Below are 21,546 nucleotides of genomic sequence, written 5' to 3'. Positions count from 1 at the left end.
GCAATCGAACAAACTTCCTTTCCCACGAAGGCATCAGTTTTTAATGTGGGGAAAATCTAGTTTCCAAAAAAAGGGGAGGGGGGGCTCTGGATTGTAAGAAAACTTAAATTCGCCGTAGTCTTAGGAAGGATTTAATGAAGACAAAAAGATGAAATGCAGTTTAGAAAGAACCCAAACACATGGTTGCTACAAAAACAGAAATAGGATACCATCAATCGGGATTACTTTAACATGGGGGGCTACCATGATAATTCTGTGCTATACTAGTATCTTTGTCAAAAATAAAACTTGAGATAAAATAGACTTTTCAACTTTATGCAGCAAGGGAGATACGTCAGCCTAAATTGGCTGCAATAGAAGTATAAGACTTATTTTTTCTCTTCTATCATTTTTCGCAAGTTTTAGGAGTTTTTTCTAATTTCGACATGACATGTAATTATGCAATAATGATTTTACTTGGACGGGAAGGGGTTCAGAGATCAAAGTCAATTTCTAAATCTACATGTTTGAAAAAAGCATTTGAGCAACATCAGGTATGATGTGCTAAATCCTTTCTTTTTAACTATTAGCATAATTAGACTGAAAAAAAAAAAAAAAAAAAAAAGCAATCCATTTTCAGAATACTTACAGTGTTTCAACATAACTCATTTGATCCAAATCCCAAACTTTGACTGATCTGTCATTTGAGCAGCTAAATAGTTGATGTGAATGTTTCCGGAATGCTAAACCCTAAAATAAAATAAGCAGTAAAGATTTTAAAAACATGTCTTCATTCAAATAGAATTTAGGCAGATGTGAAAATGTGTTCATCACAGTCAATGTTGATTATTGTTCGTAACAGAAATATTCAAAGTAAAAGCATTTGTAAAATCAGTTTATCAATATGCATTTAATCAAATTCATTCTTGCAAATTTAAATAAATTAGTCTACCCGTTGGCCCTTAAGGGGTAAGATGAAAAATGTTCAAAAAAAGTGATTTTGAGATTATATTGTCTTTTGTTGTCTTGAGAAAACATTTAAGTGAGGAGTGAAAAAAATAAAACCCAGAAAGCCTCCAGAGCACTACTGCAAGCACTAATTAAAACTAAGGAAGCACTACTAAAACCAAGTTTTTACCCCCCCCCTCTCCTTGAAGAGAAAATATTTTTTAAGTAAGACCCCCCCCTCAAAAAAAAAAAAAATGTCAGAATCCACAGGAGTGCTATATTTAAAATCAGATTTTTTTTTTTTTTTTTTTTTAACTCAACAAGGTTAAATTACATTTATTTGTAAGGTTAGGTTAGGTTAGGTTGGGTTTTACAGCATATTAACCTTTTTTTTTTTTTGGTTATTTAATGCCGAGGTCAGTCATATTTTTTTTTTTGTTAGATATTTTAACTTATTCAGTCAGCCTTTTTGGGTCATTAGGTGGTGGTGGTTTTTTTTTTTGTTGCTTTTTTTTTTTTTGATGGGGGTGAAGTTGGATCAGGTGAAATTATATTCTTTTGTATAAATTGGCTTTTTTTAGGAATGTTAGCATTTTGTAAGGATCGACTTTTTTAAATAGTTCTTTCAAATTGTTAACGTTGTAATAGTTCTGCCGGATAAGCTTGAAGTCATCACAATCCAAAAGAAAGTCTTACAGTAAAGGGTTCTTGGCATGCCACACATTCTGGAGGGTCTTCTTTTTTAGCAGAAAGGAGTGGGTTATGTGTGCATGTCCTATGCGAATGCGGGAAAAAACTACTTCCTCTCTACGCGATTTTCTGAAATTTGGTAAACATTTCTCCATTGTGGGTTTGATTTTGAAAAGTTTGTTGTTTTGACAATTATTCCATTTTTCTTGCCATTTCTTCATAATGAATCTATGTATTAGTTGTTTGTAGTCCGAGTGTGGAATTTTTAAATCGCTTACATCAAGATTTAGTGCCTTTTTTGCAGCTTTGTCGGCTTTTTCATTGCCTTGGATTCCAAAATGACTGAGTATCCAGCAGAACTTGATTTTTTTTTTTTTTTGAAAGAGTATGTATTTTTGTAATAGATTAATGAGTAGCGGGTTATTTAAATTTTGGTTCTTTAGAGATTCGAGTACTGATAGGTAGTCTGAAAAAATTATAAATTTGTTGTAACTGAGGTCAATAATGAGGTCTAGTGCCAGGTCTATAGCTGTGGCTTCAGTACTAAAAACTGAAGCATAGTCTGGTAGTCGCTTCTGCAAGGTAGTGCTATTGGATATTATTCCGCATCCAGTTCTGTTGCCGTCCTTAGAACCATCTGTATAGATATGTTGATGATTTGGGTATTTTTCCATAATGTTATATAGTTTTTCTTGATAGTTCAGTGGATGAGTTCAAACTTTTTGGGAGCTTGTTTAGTTCAAAGATAATTTCAGGTTGTTTTAGTAGCCAGGGTGGGAGGTTGTTTTAGTAGCCAGGGTGGGAGGTTGTTTTAGTAGCCAGGGTGGGAGGTTTAGTTGGTTGACCTCATGGATGTTCCTGATTGTGATACCTGCATCTTCCACTAATGGTTTCATACGAAGACCAAAAGGTTTTATAGCTTTTACCTTTTGGTCAAATAGGTTTTGGTAGTTGGGATTGAAGGCTGGATTTGATGGTTGTGATTTTTTCCTATCGTAGAGATTGTAATCTAGTGCGTTTGCAATACAATCGTAGGCAGGATTGTCTGGGCAAGAGAGAATTTTGGTCAAGTACTGTAAAGCTAATTTGTTGCGCCGAATTGATAATGGCAGTTCGTTGGCTCCTGTATAGAGACTACCGGTGGGAGAAGTTTGGAAAGCTCGCAGTACAAGCTTGAGGCCCTGATGTTGAACAGTGTCTAGTATCTTTATATATGATTTTCTGGTGGCGCCATAAATGAAGATGCCATAATCTAGTTTTCAGCGTACTAGTGATCTATATAGTTTCAGTAGGGTTTGTCTGTCCATTCCCCAGTCTGTGTGGGCAATGACTCGCATTAGCTGGAGAATTTTGTTGCATTTATTCTTTAAGTGTTTAATATGAGGGATGAATGCGAGTCTTTTGTCTAATATTAACCCTAAAAATTTATGTTCGTCGACAACAGGAATCTGGGTATCATCTAGTTTTAAGAGAGGATCTGGGTCCAGTTTTCTAAGCTGACAAAAGTGCATGCATTTAGTCTTATTAGTGGAAAACTTAAATCCATTTCTGGTTGTCCATTTTTTTAATTTGTCGATGCCTAGTTGGAGTTGATGCTCAATTATATGGATATGCCTTGAGCTATATGCAATTAAAAAATCATCTACATATAGTGAGCAATCCACACCTTGGTTTATGCATTTAACGATATTGTGAATCTTTAGATTAAACAATGTTACAGATAAAATGCTTCCCTGTGGTACTTCCGTTTCCTGTTCCTTAATATCAGAGAGGCATGTTCCTACACGGACATTAAATAATCTATTGTTGATAAAGTTGTTGATGAAGATGGGTAGTCTTCCTTTCAGTCCGGCTTCTTTGAGATCTTTCATGATACCATACCGCCATGTGGTATCGTAAGCTTTTTTCCAGATCAAAGAATATAGCAGTCATATGCTTTTTTTGTATAAATGCATTTCTGATAAAGGTTTCCAGTCTTATTAAGTGGTCTGTAGTGCTCCGTTGTTTTCGGAAACCGCATTGAAGGTTGGTTAATATTTGTTTCAAGAAACCACATTAGTCTGGTGTTTATCATTCTCTCCATCGTCTTGCACACACAGCTTGTTAGAGCTTTGGGGCGATAAAGGAAGGGTCAGATGCATCCTTCCCTGGTTTTGGTATGGGAATGACTGTGGCTTGTTTCCATATAGCTGGAAGGTTGCCATTGATCCAGATGTCATTAAGAATGGAAAGTAAGTACTTTAATGGTTGATCTGGTAGTTGGTTCAGAAATTCATATGTTATCTCATTTGGTCCTTCAGCTGTGTTATTGGCTTTTTTTAATGAATCCTTTAGTTCTTGAATGGTAAAAAGTTTATTATAAACTTTTTCATTATTACTTTTAAAGTGTAGGTTGTTTTTTTTGATTCATCTTTAATAGTCTGGAATTTTTTATTGTAATTTTTGGATGATGAATTATTTGCAAGTGTTTGCAAGCATGTTGGCTATGTCCTTTTTTTTCGGTTATTTTTTTATTGTTAATACAGAGGTGGTTGAGAGGGGAACTGGTGTTTTTTCCTGATATTTTCCATATGATTTTGTCTTTGGTGTTATTGTTGATTTTGGACACAAAGTGTTTCTATGATTCACATTTGGCTTCTTTTATTGTTCGCCGTGCTTTAGCTCTGCATATTTTGAAGTTGTTTAAATTCTGAGTAGTGGGTCGGTTGTTGAATGTTCTTAATGCAGCACGTCGTAACCTGATAGCCTTTTTACAATCACCATTAAACCGAGGCCGATTATACTTGGTTGATACCTTTGTTTTCGGTATGCATTCCTCAGCTATTGAGATGATCGTATCTGTAAAGTGAGTGATTGCGTCTTTCACATGTTTTCCAGGTAAGAGTTTATGTTCGCATAACGATTTGAATTTATTCCAGTTACCTTTTTTAAGGTTCCAACAAAGAATTTTTGAGTTTGTTTCAGGACCAAAGTGTTCTAATATTATTGGGAAGTGATCGTTCTCACAAGTGTCCAGTTGTAATCCATAAAGATACTAGGATCACTTATAGAGAGGTCAATTGCTGAGAATGAGTTTGTAGCAGAGTGAATAAAGGTTGGTTTTTTGTTATTATATATGCATAGGTTGTTGTTGATAATATTTTCTATAATGATTCCTTTTCTGTCTGAACATCCCTAACTAACATTATGACTGTTAAAGTCACCTAATAATATGAAGGAGCAAGGAAGTTGGTTGATACGTTTTTCAATCTCTGTTTCATCTATAGGGTCATTTAGGGGTAGATAGATGGAGCAGATTGTGACTGTTCTATGTAGGGTGGTTGTGGTGGCAATTGCCTGTAAATTAGTTTGTATATTTATTTGACTTTGTGCTGTTTTTGTTGATGAGAATGGATGTTCCTCCAGAAACTCTATTTGGATTATTTGTTGTGTGGTTATATTCAATAAAGTTATGGAGATTGATAGTTTCAGATGGTTTTAAAAAAGTTTCTTGTAGGCATATTATAGTAGGGCAGAGATTGGATATTAGTAGATTGTTGGCTTTTATACTTCTGCAATTCCATTGGATTATTTTGTTAGCCATAGTTTAGTTTTATGTTTTTGATTTCCTTTTATTTTATTAAGAATAACCGTGGTTGTTTTCTACTATTTGATTATGGGGGTTCGGAGGCTCTGTCGTTTGTTTCCATTATTTCCAAGGATTTAAATTTGTTCTGATCTGTAGTTCTGGTTTTTGACGTGGAGCAAGATCTGTCTTTTTGGGGTTTTTCAGTTATTTTCTGTTTGGTTGGTGTGAGATTTGATTTTTTTTCTTTGCGGAGGGTACTAGGCGATTGTTCTTTTGGCTTTGGGAGGTTTTCAGTTTGCGTGGGTTTTTTGTTAGGAGGATTGTGTTTGATTTTTGGGATCTGATAGGATTTTATTTTCAACTGTTTGGTAGTTATTTTCAAGTACAGCTTGAGTTGACAGCAGTTGCTGTAAGATGGCCCTCAATGCCTCAACTAATTCTTGAAGTGATTTTATGAGGGTAGAGATTTCCTTTAGTTCAATGTTTTCTATTGTTTTTAATTGATTTTTGGTTGCACCTGCATATGATCTAGTTGGTTCTGTTGTAGTGGCTGTTTCAATCATTTTTCTAGCTTCGGTAAAACTTATGTTTTTGGTATATTTTAGTTCGTTTATTTTTTTTTCTTTGATCCAGTTTTGGCAGAGCGATGAGTATGCTGGATGGTTCTCACCACAGTTTGAGCATTTTATATTTCCTTGGCATTCTGTTTCCTGGTGTTCATTACTGCTACATTTTGGGCTTACTGTTTTCCTGGTGCAGTATTCTTTGAAGTGGCCAAAATTTTGGCAGTTTAGGCAGCGAAGTGGTCTGGGGATATATGTTTCTACTTTAATGTTAATATATCCAATCTTGAGTTTAGTTGGTGGGGTGGGAGTACTGAAAGTTAATATGTATGTGTTGGTGTTAATTGTTTGTCCGTTTCTTTTTATTATAATTCTTTTAGTATCTATAACTTTTTGTTTTTTTAGGTTTGTTTTTATTTCTTCTAGAGAGCAGGTGTTTTGTTCTGGACATCTGATGACTCTCTTTGAGGTGTTGAGGGTTTTGTGAGGGTAGGCTTTGATGTTTATATCATGGAACTTTGTCCATGTTAAAATTTCTTTGGCACTACTTTTAGTAGATACTTGTATGAGTAAAATTCCATTTTTTAATTAGTTTTGTGTACAGATTTTTGTTGATAATTTTTTCGATTATGAATGGGGACATTTTAGTTATTTGTGTGTTATCTTGCAATTCCAAGATTATATACTCTTGAAAATTTGTGTTTTCATCTTCATCACTTTCTGGATGGGGTCTTTTAATTTTTTTGGAAGCCATAGAATTTTTTTTTTTTTTCTCCATCATCCTTGCTGTCCACCCTCCTCAGAGCCCTAAATTTGGAGATGGTTGGGAGATACTCATTCTCCCAAGCATCTCAGGGATACAATGATGATATACTCAAACAGTGAGTATAGCTGCTTATGACGATTTTTTTCATTTCCTCGGACCCAACAAGGTATAGAAAGGGTTAGTTGTCAATAGCATCACTTTTCACCATCTGATTGGCCCTTGCCATCGCCTTCTAATGATAGTATGTGTGTGTGTGTTTTTTTTTTAATAAGTATAATGTGTTTGTATTTCTCTTTTTGTGGGGGTTTACTATTATTAGGGACTGTCATGGCTAGCCGGTTGATCAGGTCGAGCCTGCCTGACTGCCCGTCTAGCCGAAGTAAGGGCCAAAGTGGAATGTTGCTAACTCATGGCCACTTGGTTCCGAGGTCATGAGGTGCTCAGCCACCAGGATCACGTTCTAAGGCATTATGGGCCGCTACCTATGGGCAACAGGTGGGCCCCATTGAGGGACTTTTACTCTCTGCAGGGGGGCAGTCGGTGTATTCTGATACTCTACCGACAGTCTAGGAGAGGGGGTGGAATAAAATGAGAGGGAGAGGGGCTGTTTTTGTTTTTGGTTTTGCAGAACAAAATTAAATTTTACAAAAGAGATCAGAAAACAAAAAACATTAATGTAGGTGCATTTCGTCTCAGGAAGCCAAAGGACAGCCTGATCTGGTAGCACAAGTATTTGTAAGGAAAATATGTTAAAATGAGTTAAAATAAAAAATATTGTTGATCTTGTGTATGCTTTGAATAGCAGCAGTGGATTTTAATATCAAACTTAAGACTAGGCGGCCATGAAATAGGTAAGCAGACAAATTTTTTTAAACCAGAAGTCAAATCGGAGAGACAGTTTAAACACTCGAGCAAGCAAACTGATCTGAGTTTTATAATTATATAAATTTAAATAAACTTCTCACGAGCACAGAAATGAGTCATTGCAGTCCTGTGATTGTTTTCCTCTATAAAAATCCTGGGTATATCAAGAATGTCATGAAAAAGAAATCAGTCTTAATATGTGAGAAACTATATTTTTTTTAAAGGGAAATAACTCCAGACAAAAAAACATGAAGCCACCTGATGTAAGAACATAAAAAAAAAAAAAAAGACATAGAAGGATAAGATCTCTAGCTATAGTATAGCTGGAAATGTCTTCTCAATTATTAAATCCTTTCTTTCTGATAGGTTCTTAAGAGTAGTTGAGGGGCAAAAATCAGAAGCTCACAGTATTAATGCTGGTGTCCCTCAGGGGTCTATCCTGGGCCCAACTCTTTTCCTGATCTACATTAATGATCTTCCAAATCACATCCTTACATCATTTGTAGACATTTATGCTGACGACACTACCATTTATGGTACCACATCTAAGACAGTAAACGACCAAGTTCTCTCCAATTCTCTCTCCTCTGATCTTGAGCACGTAGTACAATGGGGAAAGGAGTGGCTGGTTACTTTTAATGCATCTAAAACCAAGCTTCTCTCTTTACATCATCAACATTCTGATCCACATCTGGCATCAATTGAAATGAATGGCTCTCGTCTTCAGGAGGCCTCAAGTTTTGACAAGCTTCTGGGCTTGACCTTTACTCCTGATCTTAAATGGAACACGTACATCAAATCTGTTGCCAAGGCCGCTGGAAAAATGGTGGGATCTTTCTATCGATCCGGTAAATATCTCACTGCTGATGCTATTCTCTATCTATATAAGAGCCAGGTACGTCCAAGGATGGAATACCGTTGCCACATCTGGGCAGGAGCTGCTAGAAAGGACTTGTCCTGCCTTGATAGAGTTCAAAATAGACTTCGTAGCCTCGTAGGAGATATCCTTTTCTCTTCCTTGCAACCTCTATCTCACAGAAGAGATGTTGCGAGTTTGTCTCTGATGTATCGTTATTTTCATGGAAGGAGTTCAACTGAGCTTCAATCTATGGTCCCCCCTCGCCAAACTTTCGCAAGAAACACTCGTCTAGCTGTACACACTGTCAATAATTCCCCCCACTCTTTATCTGTGCCTAAACCTAAATGTAGATTCCATGAACAAAGCTTCTTTCTTAGAACTGCACGCCTGTGGAATTGTCTTCTGTTTTCCTGCTTTCTGGCTGACTACAATATGGTTGTGTTCAAGTCTAACGTAAATAAGTTCTTGATGAGCCGTTCCATATAAGTTATCAAATTTACCAAATTTTCATTACTAATGATTACTATATTGTCCAATGTCTACTGTACACTCTTTAACCCTTATCCTTGAGTGGCCTCTTGGCCTTGATAAGTGGTGATGCCTATGTAAAAAAAAAAAGGTAAAAAAGCTAGCATTAAATAAGTATTAAATAAATTCCGATCTGAAAACCAGCAATTCTCCTTTGTTAGAAACATCACTCATGTAATAAAACAAAGGACAAAATAAGGGAAGTGAGAGTTACGAGCTTGCTGAAAGTAAGGTCCACTTTCTATTCCCTCCAAAAATATTTCTCTTAAACTCAAACGTAAATAATATCAATCAACATAATATATTGGAAAGGATCGCATTGATCAAAATATCCATTATCTTTATATATATGTGTGCATCAGAGCATTCAACTTAGGTGAGTTGAACCAGCTTCCCCTGAAGGAGGAAGTTTCTAGAGAATATCAAATTCACAAGCAGTCTCCAGTCGCATGTATATCCCAATCAGAGGAGATGACAATGTCAGGATTTTTGCATAGAGGTGTCAACGTTCTACATACAGCACCTGGTGTTCACAAAGGGTCATCCGTCTGGTACTGACCAGACTCAATGTTGCTTAACTTTTGTGATCTAATGAGAACCAGTGTGTCAATGTAATTATGTGATGTATATATATGTCTGGGAAACATGGTAAAAATCACGCTGACATGCCAGTTTAATAAAAAAAAATTAAATTAATTTCCTATTTAGTGTTCACAAACTCTGAACACTAATCCAACATGTCATCTTTATATTAGAACAAGGGAGATAATTTTCTACAACTGCACTGGCTGGACACAGATGTCGCTTGGAGTTTGTTGACTTACAATAGTAAATTAATTTTATTTTTAATGAAAATTCTACTTGCTTATTTAAAAAAAAAAAAAATTTTAATGGAAATCGTTCTAAACAAGGCATGAAGCCACTTAATGTAAGGAGCTAAAAAAAATACTATTTCAAAGTCAAAAACTTGCCAACGATAAATGTTAGATGGAATAGATTCTGACCCAGAAAACAGCAATTCTTCCTTCTTTGTCAGAAAGATCGCTCCTGGAATGTGAGGACTAGAGGACAAAATGAGAAAAGCAAGAGTTACGTGGCTGCCAAAAGTAAACCAAAGATCAACTCTTCTTAAATTACAGCATGGTGTCAAGTTAGTAAGAAACCCTTGAGACTCAAACCAGAAATAAATATTTGCTGTAATATTTGCTGTAGCACAACTATTTTTCACTGATAAGTATATAAGTTTTCCTGTTATTTTATTTTGAATTACCATATTTTGCTTGTGTCTCGATAAAAATAAGCACCAACTATTTTTTTTTTTTTTTACAATCTACATAAAAACCACTTTCTGTGGTTAAAAATAAGTTTAAATTATTTTCCTCAGTTTGAAACTTACATATTTGTATTACAGGAATATTACGTATTTTAATATAACAAAACACATATGCAACTAAAGCAAAAATATATTTGCTAGTCAATATAAAAATGTAACTAGCAACAATACTTGAGCAAAAAAAAATAGGGATAGGCTGTAATGAGAGCTTATTTTCAAATTTAGGAGTGCAGTCTTTTTTTTATGCATTTTCGGATAAGAAACATGAATAAAAAATAATTTTTGAAAACTAACCATTTTTGCTGGTTAGTACACAAAATAACTGCTAAAATAGCCATTTTCAGTTAAAATCATAAAAAATTTTTACAAATTTGAGTCAAAATACCCTGAAAAACAAAACAATGCCCCCCCCCCATTTCATTTTTCAGCTAAATATCCCATGAATAATATTCATAAACACAATTCTAATATGAGAAATTCCAAGCACATAGAATATCATTTATCTACATAAATCAGTAATAGTTCCTCATTTTACCCCTTAAATCCCACATTTAGCTAGTTTTTTTTAGATGTTAACCGCAAACAATTGACTTTTTTCAAAAATTCCTTTTGAATCTTACTCAGGGTACTAATTGACACTAAAAAGGAGACTTGAATTTGAAGATAGACCCTATTTTTGACCTCATTCAGCCTATACCTAAAAAAAATAAAACAATGGAAAATGAAGATACCCAACTGACAAACATTTGTTTGCAAATTACACCGAAAGAAATATTCAAAGAAAACCATTATACATTTGCAACAAAGTGGCTTTGATAATGTGGTGATGCCTGTGTAAAACAAAAAAAAAAACTCTTTGCCTTCACTCACATATGCTGTTTTTTTTTGTTTTGTTTTTTTTAACTTAGTCAGCAATGAGATCTTCTTTCCAAAAGCCATGGAAGCTGTACAGTTTTCTGACTTTGTAGACATATTCACAAATATTAGATACATGAAGATCACAAAAGTACTCAGGAGTATTGTTGATGGAGATATAACATAATGCATATAAGCACATGGGAAAATAGTAGCAGCAAAGGATAGCTGGCTTGCAAGAAGATTAGCAGCAGCAATAGCCGAAAAATGCACATATGCAAATTAGGAAGTATGCACAAGAAGGAAAAAATGCACCATGAAGTTGAGACAAAGAAAGTCAATGTCAAAGGAAATGGACGTGTAAAGTTGAGGACGAGAATGGACCAGCTGCGGCCGGCATGCAGTCAGGAGGAGAAAAGTGTACGCTGGGCAAGATGAATGAAGACAAGAGACTTAAGTGGTGTTGAGACAGAGAAGTAGCTGTAATAAAAACTTCTGTTAGATAAAGAAAAAAAAAACGGCCCAGATTATTTTTTTTTTTTACTTTGTAATTGCATTACAGAGATGGTTAATAATTTGGGAGCATTTGCCAGATCAGTTGCCAGATGTCAGAACTTAAATGAATCCAAACTCGAAGGAGTAAGGTGTTTAGATATGGCAAATGTCTGATGAAGAGCATTCATTTGGTTGAACATCTCTTGAATGATTTCCAGATGGTCATTGTTCTAAGCAAGATAAAGATTCCAGATTGATAACATAAATTCTAAATACGGTCACACCATCTATTATAATAAAGCCATATTCTTGTCTGTCTGTTTGTTCTATTATTTGTTTGTTTACAGTATATGTCATACATGACATCATCTGCTATGACGTCATATGTGATGACTTCACATATGACATCATAGCAAAAGGAAACAGTTTCGGGGGGGGGGGTAAAAATGATAGTTAAGATTCCCAGGCAATGCCGAGTAGATTATCTTGGAGCTGTATAGTAGTTTTAAATTACACTGAAAGAAATATTCATAGGAAACTATTATACCAACCCACATACAATGTTGAGGGTCGCATAAAACTGACCTTGTGTCACATCCTTTCCCCTCTTCCTTCTAACTCACAGGAAAGGAAATCTATCCTGAAAGCAGAAAACCCTGGTACTTACCGTTACAGCATCTTTATGTCCTTTGAATGTGTGAACCAATTGAAAGGTGGCAGGGTCCCAGACATGGATCAGGCGTTTCTGTTCTCCAGACACCTTCAAAATAAAAAGTAAAAATATGTTGTCTTTAATAAAACTGACACAAGGTTTTTGAAATTTGAGAGATGAGTATTAATAATTTGTTTTATTCAGACAACTATTCTTATTCGTCTTAGTTGGATTCATCAAGGGGCCTTGCAAAAGCAATGCCTCCTGTTTTTGTTTTAATCCGTCTGAATGAATCAAAGGAGATTGCAAATTGTATTGTTATAATGACTGAACTTATGCATGCATGACCTAAAAGTTTCATCTCACTGTTGCAGATATCTAAGAAAGCAACCCCAGTCAATCAGGTCATCTATTCTTCAGTAAATATTTCACTTACACCATAAATAAAATCTGGGATAGTGGAAAATATTCAAGGAACAGCCATCTTGAGACGTTTCTTTTCTGAAAACAAAAAAACTGTTTTTGTTTTTAGAAGAGGAGAGTTCCTCTTTACTTTGCCTCCCTACGAGGGCAGAGTTAGACACCAAAGTCGTTTTTTAATGTGGAGAAAGGAACAAAAATTAAAATTGTCTCAGTCATGAAGGATTTCTTCACTAACTGAGAAGAAAAAAGTGAAGTATAGCTTCAGGACAGATACTACACTTTGATCTTGGCCTTTGGGCCAAGAAAGTTACTCTCAGATATTAAAATATTTCGCATTATCCTGGACTTTATTTATAGTTAGCAAAAAGATTTACTCAAAAATAAATGAATATAAATTTGAACAAAAAGTATCACATAATATCTTCAATTAATGGCTTTTAATCATTTCCTCTTTAACCATGCTGGTTTTCTCCGTATTGCTTACGGTTTTATTTAATATATAAGTGTTGGGATGATTAATATTATTATATATATATATATATATATATATATATATATATATATATAAAATAAAAATCTTGAAGTTGAAAAAATTTTTTCCAAATTTTTAAAAAACCTTTTAAACCTGTAAGGAAGGTATACAAAATTTTAATTGTTCGACAAAGAATACAAATAAAACTAGAAAAACCTTATTTCATGGAGTTTCGAAGGATGCACTTCTTTTCATCAGAAGGAAGAGGTTCGCAAAATATGCAATAAATTTTTGCAGGTTGCATTAGAAGAAACAAATCATATGAAGCTTATATTTGCATAAAAAGTCATTTAACAGTTTATATATATATATATATATACAAATAAATAAAATGAACAGTGATAAATATTTTTACAATATTATTTATTTTTACAGTTTCTAGAATTTAAGGTCACCATACACAAATATATCTCCATGTGAATCACAGTAAAACTACGGTAAAAATAAAATAAGAATATCATAAATGCATTAATACTTACAAGAAATTTGTTATCAGTTGATATGGCAAGTGCTAATATATGCGATGTGGGGCCAACTCGATCTGCCTTGTTTGATTTTTTCAAACCTGGAATCATACACACCTTTCGGCCTTCTTTAACATTCCCTATAAAATGTAAATACCATAAAAATTGAGAAAAACTTGAGCATTTTAGAATTGCATCTCACAATTTTCTAATTCCTAACAAAGATTTGTAACAATGGATTTAATTTTCAAAATAGGGAAAATTAAATCCAACACAAATTGCAAATGTTCCCATCTACTTGCCTCCCCACAAGGGGCAGAGTTAAATACAAAGTCAATTTTTAATGTGAGGAAACTCCAGATCCCTCAAAAAAGGGGTACTCTATATCGGTATGATACTATGTATTAGTGTCAAGTGCTCAGAAAATTCTAGGAAAATAAATGATCCGGAAGACAATAGAATGGCCTAGACAGGATGGCACTTAACAATTTGCTTTATAGTTTCTGAGTGGTCAGCAGAGAGAGCAAGTGAATGTCTTTTCTGGAGACCAGCATATAGTGACTGGAGGAAGAGTTTAAACATTTGGGGTTTTCAGCCAATGGTGAATATATTGAGAAGCCAAAGTTAAAGATTAGATCGGGAGTAAGCTCAAAGGTCAAGGAATTAGTCATAGTCGTTCAAGGCGGAGATCAGACTTGAGAAATCAGGAAGCGTTCAGCTTGGGGAAGATCACAGAGAGATCCTGAAATTCAATGTCTCCGCGTCAGACAAAGATTTTCACTGCGGCAGACAAGATCGGACTACTATCAACAGCATTTGGGGGTCCTTTTTCAAAATGGCAGTATCACACACACTGAGCAAAATGGTTTATACCAAAATGTCAGTTTGTATTTCTAACATTTTTTTTACAAGGGAGTTACCACTTATCCAAGCCCAAAGGCCACTCAAGGATAAGGATTAAGGAGTGTACGGTGGTCACCAAGATAACATCGTAACAATCGTTGGTAGAATTTGGGTAAGATTCCATTATTTAAGGCAGCAGCTCAGCAAGTACTTGCTTACATTAAACTTTGTATCTGCGTTCTTTTCGTATACAATTTGTAAATCAATGCATGTGTCCTAGGCGATCACCCATACGAGAGACGACATGTCCAAAACAAGAACAAGACAACAAAGAAAAAACTGCAACACAAACGTTGGTGGTCATCTAGGGGATAGCATATGGTCTTACATTGTAACAATAATAAAAATTGCCTCAATCTATAAAAAGTTCTCCTTCAAAATCGGAACAGATACAACACTTTTATCCTAATCAAAAGACAAAGTTCTTATAAAATAGCAATACCTACTGATCATTAAAAAGTTTTGGATAATTATATATTTCAAGGTAATTGTCATTTTAAAAATCATCAAAATAAAAATGCTTTGTTTGGAAATCAACATCTTTTCACATGCATTAATAAATAATAATTTACATGTTATATTTAAAGAGATTTTTTTTTTAGAAAATTAATGATAAAAAGTTAATGACATGAAATGCCTATTTTTCTTGAAATAAAAAAAAAATTTTTTTTTTAAAGTTTGTTATTATTTCTCTGTGAGAAATTTTATATTAAAATTTGGAAAGAGAAACATTACTGTCAATCTTTTTTGAGGGTCTGAAATAAACCGATTTTTTTTTTATATTATCTAAAAAATGGCATCAACATGATGAGCATTGTACATTTTTTGTAAAAATACTTTTCATACCCCAACTAGTAAATAAATCAATCTTTTTCTTCTCTTTTTATAAATTAAAATTATAATTGTACTAGCAGGCTGCCAGGCATTGCCCGGTCATAAAATATGCTTAAATATGATATTTTAATTGGCAGACCTGAACAAGAATCACCCCCACTTATTTTTTTAGTATGTTTTAGTATGTAGTATAAATATATTTTAATTCATGCAGATTACATATTTATTATTATATTGAACCTAATATATAGTAGTGAGATCAAAACTAAAAAATATATGACTTGGATGCCATCAGCTAAAATCGAAACTAAAACATACAACTCTCCACCCTCATTCCTTAGTCTCTGAGTCACGCCTATATATATATAAATTCACCTGTCATCACTTTTCTTAAAAGATGGAATCACCAATCATCGAAAACAAGATTTAAGCAAGCATACAAGGAAGGACAGTCCACAGAATTTTATAATTATATAGATGCTATTTTCTTTTTCTTTAATTACTCTATCCAAATATTATATTCAGTTTAGCAATAGTCAAGAAATTTGACTGTTTTGCAAAACTAAGAGCACTGCTATTTCTATTACCATCATCAGCAGCTGCTACTGCTGTTCATAAAACTAGTTATAAATACTTTGTTTACATGCTTAAAATAGAAAAAAAATTTAGAATTTGAAGTGGGGATTCAGTTTCACATAAATTTAACATAAAATGTTCCCTCATTTCTTGCCTTTTAGAGCAGTCAGTCCTCCAAATTCATGATATTTTTTTCAAGCTGAAAAGTTAGTATAAACAAGCCGAGTATGCAGGATCCCCTTCCAGGAGTGAAAAATTTACTTTCACTCTGACTAATGTTTGTGGCAAATGTTTTTTTTTTAAAAAAAGGCATGTTTCTTGAGAAAAGTGCGAACAAATGAACTGACGAACGATTTGGGGGTAATTTTACCCCCTGTAATGGCCCCTAGGAAAGCAACCAGAGTTATACCGGAAAATCTGTACTGACAAAATTTTACTTCCACCATGACTAATGTTTGTGCAAATTTTTTTTTAAAATTCCAAGGCGTGGTTATTAAGTGCAAATGGGGGACCAAAAATATATTCCACTATTAACCCTATGCTTGACTGACAAGCCCATCTATTAAAATTGCCTTTCCTTGTCATACCACCAACTCTTAATCAGAGTGAAGAGCACAAAAAGAAAAAGAACTCATTTAACTATACCTCTAATACAAAGTAGGAGTGGCAAGCCCCCCCTTCTTAAATTCTATGTTTAAGTTGCAAGCGCCATCCAACAAAAACACTTTAAAAACCACCCAGGCCCTTCTCCTTTAAAGAAAAATATACATGATTTATCTCCCCTAGAACAAACTGAGCATGCAAGGTCCCTCCCCACAAAGGAAAAATTTACTTTCACCACGACTAATAATTGTGCAACATTTTTTTTAAATCCAAGGCATGCTATTGAGAAAAGTGCAAACAAATGAACGGATGAACAATTTGAGGGCAATCTTACCCCTATAATGGCCCTAACACGAGTTATCGCGGAAAATCTGTTCTAGCAACAATTTACTTTCAAATGACTAACGTTTGTGAAAAATTTCAAAAAATCCAAAATGTGGTTATTGAGAAAAGTGCAAACAAACAGAAGTAAATTACGAGATCCAATCGTTCCTTTGTCAGAGGACCAATAAAACTGTTATTTTACATTAAATTTATCTGAAACTAATTCGCCACTATAATATACATGATGAACTGTGATATATCTATAAAGAAATTCTTTGATTTGGTGCCGACATCGAATTTCAAGTGAATACTCTTTAATATACTCAGGCATCATGCAGAAATCAGTATTTTCACTAAAAATTAAAACAAACAAATGACCAAAACTATTAAAAACCTTGGGATTAAAAAAAAAAAATAACCAAGTGAAAACAAAAAAAAAAAAATAAATAGAATAAAATAAAATTACATTTAATTATGGATGAATCTTTGGATGCACTGAAGATAAATTTTTCATCGGAAGAAATAACAACACAGGTCACGGGTAATTTATGACCTCTCAGGACAGTGATATCAGAAGTTTCGGGAGCAATATACTGGAAAAACAAGAAGAGGTAGAGAAAATAAAGATATTAATAAAAAAAAATAAATAAATAAAAATTTTAAAAAAAGGGCCAACTTTGCAAAGTTCACTACTTGAAATATTTCACAGCAAAATTTCAAATGTTTCATTCATAAATTTCTTGTAAACACAAAACAAAAACCTTCACATTTATTCATATGGATAAAAATATTAACATTGTGGTAATAATTATCTTGACACTTATACAGTATGGTGCACAGACGAGATTGCATTATAAGTCTTTGATATACTAGGTACCTTCAATAAGTTTCCAGACTTTTTTTGTACAGGAATTTGAAATTGTCATAGACTCTTGAAAATTCAATATGTTATTGCTATACATCTTATGACTGACCGATTTTTATGATTTCACGTTCAAATGAACAGCTAAAGCAATTGGAATACACCCTACTAAAGCCTGATTTTCACAGCTTGTGAATTACAAAAATGCAATCTAGACGTGATGACACTTTAGGAGAACTAAATGCCTGAAAAACGTATAGAATGCTTCAGACTGTTTTTAGACCATCTTGCATGATTCAAGCATCAGTTTTTGAGTGGCATAAGAGATTCAAGGAAGGCAGGGAATCTATGAGGTGTGAGAGGAGTAAGGAAATCAGAACACCAGAGTTGAGTAGCCAAATAAAGAATTTCATGGATAAGCACTGTCATGTGTCTATAGAGACAAGTGCGCAGTTTGATGTCAACGTGGGAACTGTATATACAATTATCCGAAGATGCAAAATATTTGTGCGAATGCACCAGTCCATAACTCCATCCTTGTCACAGACTATTTGACCAAGATGAGCATCAAGATATACTCCCTATAGTCCAGACCTTTGGTTATGGAAGCGAAAATTTTAATTAAGAAATGAAATAATTTATTTGAAAAAAAAAAAAAATCTTGCATAATGTTATCTAGTTTCTTAACAGATTTTCACATGTGATAATAATTTGAAAAGACATAACGAAAAATATTTAAATACTTGTAACCACTCTGATAGAAAATAATTTTGAAAACATTGTAAATAAATCAACATACCTGGTCTGCAACTTCATGGTGCAATTTACCTTTTTGCTCTAGCTAAAAAATATTTCAACAAAAAAAAAAAAAAATGTTAAAGACAATTCAAATTCAGAAAGAATTCAGGAATAGAAAAGACTTATAAAAATGTCAAATGGTTTAAATAACAGCAGAATTAATGAATATTCAAAAAGAAATATTTCTAAAATTAATAAAATTAGCTATTTGAAAATATTTCACAGCAAAAATAAATAAACCAGGAGTTGTCTTTCCTTGTGATCACCACTATAAACGATCAGAAATTTTATTGGATTTCAGGGGAAAACAATGTTATGTTGTGGCCATTTGGTTATGATCAATGCATAGTATCTGTGTTATGTTGTGGTAGGCAGTGCCAAAGGTGAGAACGATTATTATAAATTGTTAAATTATTTAGGTTTAAAAGATAGAAAAGGTTTTCAAAGAAAAGAATGTTATTTAAAATATTTATGTTAAATATTTAACTGGGGAATTTAGGTTCAAGAAAAATGCTATGAATAGAGGAAAAGCATAAATAAAACTAGTTTGGAATTTGGTTTAGTAAACAACGATGTGTCTTCCGTGACAAACAAGATTGTTCACTCTGGCTGACGTAAGAGACGTGCAAGAGAAATCAGAGTTAGGAGTGAGTAGCGGGAAGTCAAAGAGACAAGTTGGTTAATTAGCAGACAGAAGTTGTCTCTGTGGTCCAATGGAAGCATTTACGGACCAACTAAGAAAGATATAAGGGAGAAGATTAAGAGCTGCGAACTCTGAGACGTAGAACATTCGGAAGAATATGCCTTCGTTTTAGGTGCCTGTCTCCAGAGGAAAGGGAAACAATGAATCAGATATGTGACCTGTCAGGTGTCAAACAGACAAAGGTGTTATTCGTCATTGTTAAAGACTGTACGTTTATTGTCCCGTTTGTTATTGTCGTGAATATGTGAAAACACCCACATACACATAGAAAGACTATTAAATATACACGTAACAGATCAACATGTACAGACATCCCATATAGAAAGAAAAGTAACTGTCTTTATAATTCTAACCACTAGACGATACACGATTATCGATTACAGAAACGTATAACTTATATACACTAGACATACTTAGAACATTATATAAACCTGACTATATAAAATTAATGGTTCTACTTTTAGATATGTTTACATGTGGAGAAGAGCGAGTTGTTAATCTATAAGATTTTTGTCAGTTCTCTTAGTAGAGCAACATTGAGCCTATTTGGTACAAGATAGAGGACCATTTGGGAATACCAGGCTCGGTAATAGTTAGCTAACATATTTCCTAACTTCTGGTGTGTCTGCTACTAAAAGCAGTGACAAAGCAAATCAGTTCCTTCACTTTTTTTCTCTCATTCCTATATCTCCTCTGTGTATGTACTCTTTTTTTTTTTTTTGCTGTTTTTTCGATCATTCTTCTTTTATTTAATAATCATTAAAAAGTTTTTTGGTTTTATTTTAATTAAAAATTATTGAAAACACTTTTTGCACTCTTTAATAATAAAACACGTTGAAAAAGTTTTTATTAAAAATTATTGAAATTAGTTTTTTTCTTTAAAAGAATTATTAAAAACTCGTTTAAAAATCTTTTTAAGTAACGAACTATTTAATTTATGAAGCAATGCCAGCCATGGAATTGTGCATCACCAAAAATCTATTAGACGAAACCTCGAACACGTTTAGTACAATGCGATGTTTGGCAAAGCGTGGCTTAATAGCCAACAAATAAATCTGCGGAGAGTGTCCTGATCAAAGGAGAATGAATATTCAATGCAAAAAGGGCAAAAGATGTGTTGATAATTTCATAAACATATTTCTTATAGAATTTCAAATAAAATAAAAACTTATTTCTTAAATTTTATTAAGTGTAAATGAAGACTAATTGTGTTAATTTTATCTGCATAATTTTGTTAATTTTTTTATTTTTCAATAATGTCCTTTTCTTATATTTTATTTGAATAAATCACTTCACAATATAAGTCAATAGAAACTGATTCGCTCGTCACCGCTTCAAATAGCAGACACACCGGAAGTTAGGACGTACATTAGCTGACTATAATTTCAGGCCCTGTATTTCGGAATTTCAATTAAAAACAAAAAAAAAAAAAAAGTTGTCATCTTTCTTGTCCAGGATATACATGCAGCTGGAGACAACTTGTGAATTAAATATTCTCGAGCAACTTCCTCCTTAACAGGAAGCTGCTGCAACCTACTAAGGGTGAATCGGTGCAAAAGGAGGGGGGGGGGCAAAATTTTCCTAAGGTTACTAGTACTATTTTTTTATGCAAATCACTCCAGACTAGGCATGAATGAAGCAATTGATGCTAGAAGCTGAAAAAATAAAATTTAAATAAAAATACTACTTCAAGGTCAAAAACAGCCAATGATAAGTGTTAGATGGATAACTTCCAATCCAGAAAATAGCAATTCTTCCCCTTTTTCAGAAACATTGCTTATGGAATACGAGGACTAAGGGACAAAATAAGGGAAGCAACAGTTATGATATTGCCAAAAGTAAACCGAAGCTACACTTTCTATTTGCTTTATTTAATAAAACAATTTAAACTTTTGATGGATTTTGAATAATAACTAACAAAGAAATTTTTATTTGCAACAACTTAAAAAAAAAAAAAATCGTTAAATAGAAAAAATTTTTAATTTTAGCCGTAAAATTATGCAAAATTTGAATAAACTAATGAAACAATTTGGAGAAAATTAAAATAACAAAATCATGATTTTATTTATTTGCCATTGAATGCAATTACATACAAGGTCATATTTTAATATTGGGAAAATCCAACTCTCCAAAAAGGGGAACTGAATTGGGACAAAAACATGGCTTTCCCCAATGAACATCAGCAGCAGCTCCGACATTTAACAGCATTGACAACCATGACTTTCCAATATGGGCGGCTAGTCATAGCATGAAACAACTCAACTTTTGACAATAATCCCATCCAATCGATCAAGTTGTCCATGAAAGTGCATCCTGGTCAACCTTGCATTTTCGATCCTGGCATTCTACCAGATGTTCTATGCCTCTTTGACGGTAAATACGTCCTTACAAAATCATTTGTCTTTTTATGATAGTTTCCATCAG

At 33.6% G+C, this 21,546-nt stretch overlaps 1 protein-coding gene across 2 annotated transcripts in view; it reads right to left on the bottom strand.

Moving 5' to 3' along the window:
• The window catches only part of LOC145278010 (U3 small nucleolar RNA-interacting protein 2-like), a 49,283-nt gene that overhangs the window by 9,741 nt on the left and 17,996 nt on the right, over positions 1-21,546 (bottom strand). For both annotated transcript variants that reach the window (XM_080130189.1, XM_080130187.1), the window contains exons 5-9: positions 18,421-18,462; positions 17,226-17,352; positions 13,535-13,659; positions 12,116-12,208; positions 629-729 (exon numbers count right to left, since the gene is read on the bottom strand). In XM_080130189.1, coding sequence (XP_079986315.1) covers positions 629-729; positions 12,116-12,208; positions 13,535-13,659; positions 17,226-17,352; positions 18,421-18,462 — 488 coding nt within the window. The remainder of the gene's footprint in view (positions 1-628; positions 730-12,115; positions 12,209-13,534; positions 13,660-17,225; positions 17,353-18,420; positions 18,463-21,546) is intronic.

Source organism: Euprymna scolopes, chromosome 6, assembly GCF_053919585.1.
Source record: "Euprymna scolopes isolate OS-2025 chromosome 6, ASM5391958v1, whole genome shotgun sequence".
In the NCBI taxonomy this organism is placed as follows: Eukaryota; Metazoa; Mollusca; class Cephalopoda; order Sepiida; family Sepiolidae; genus Euprymna; species Euprymna scolopes.
Note: the sequence above shows the minus strand (reverse complement) of the source record. Positions and strands in the feature narration are given on the sequence as shown.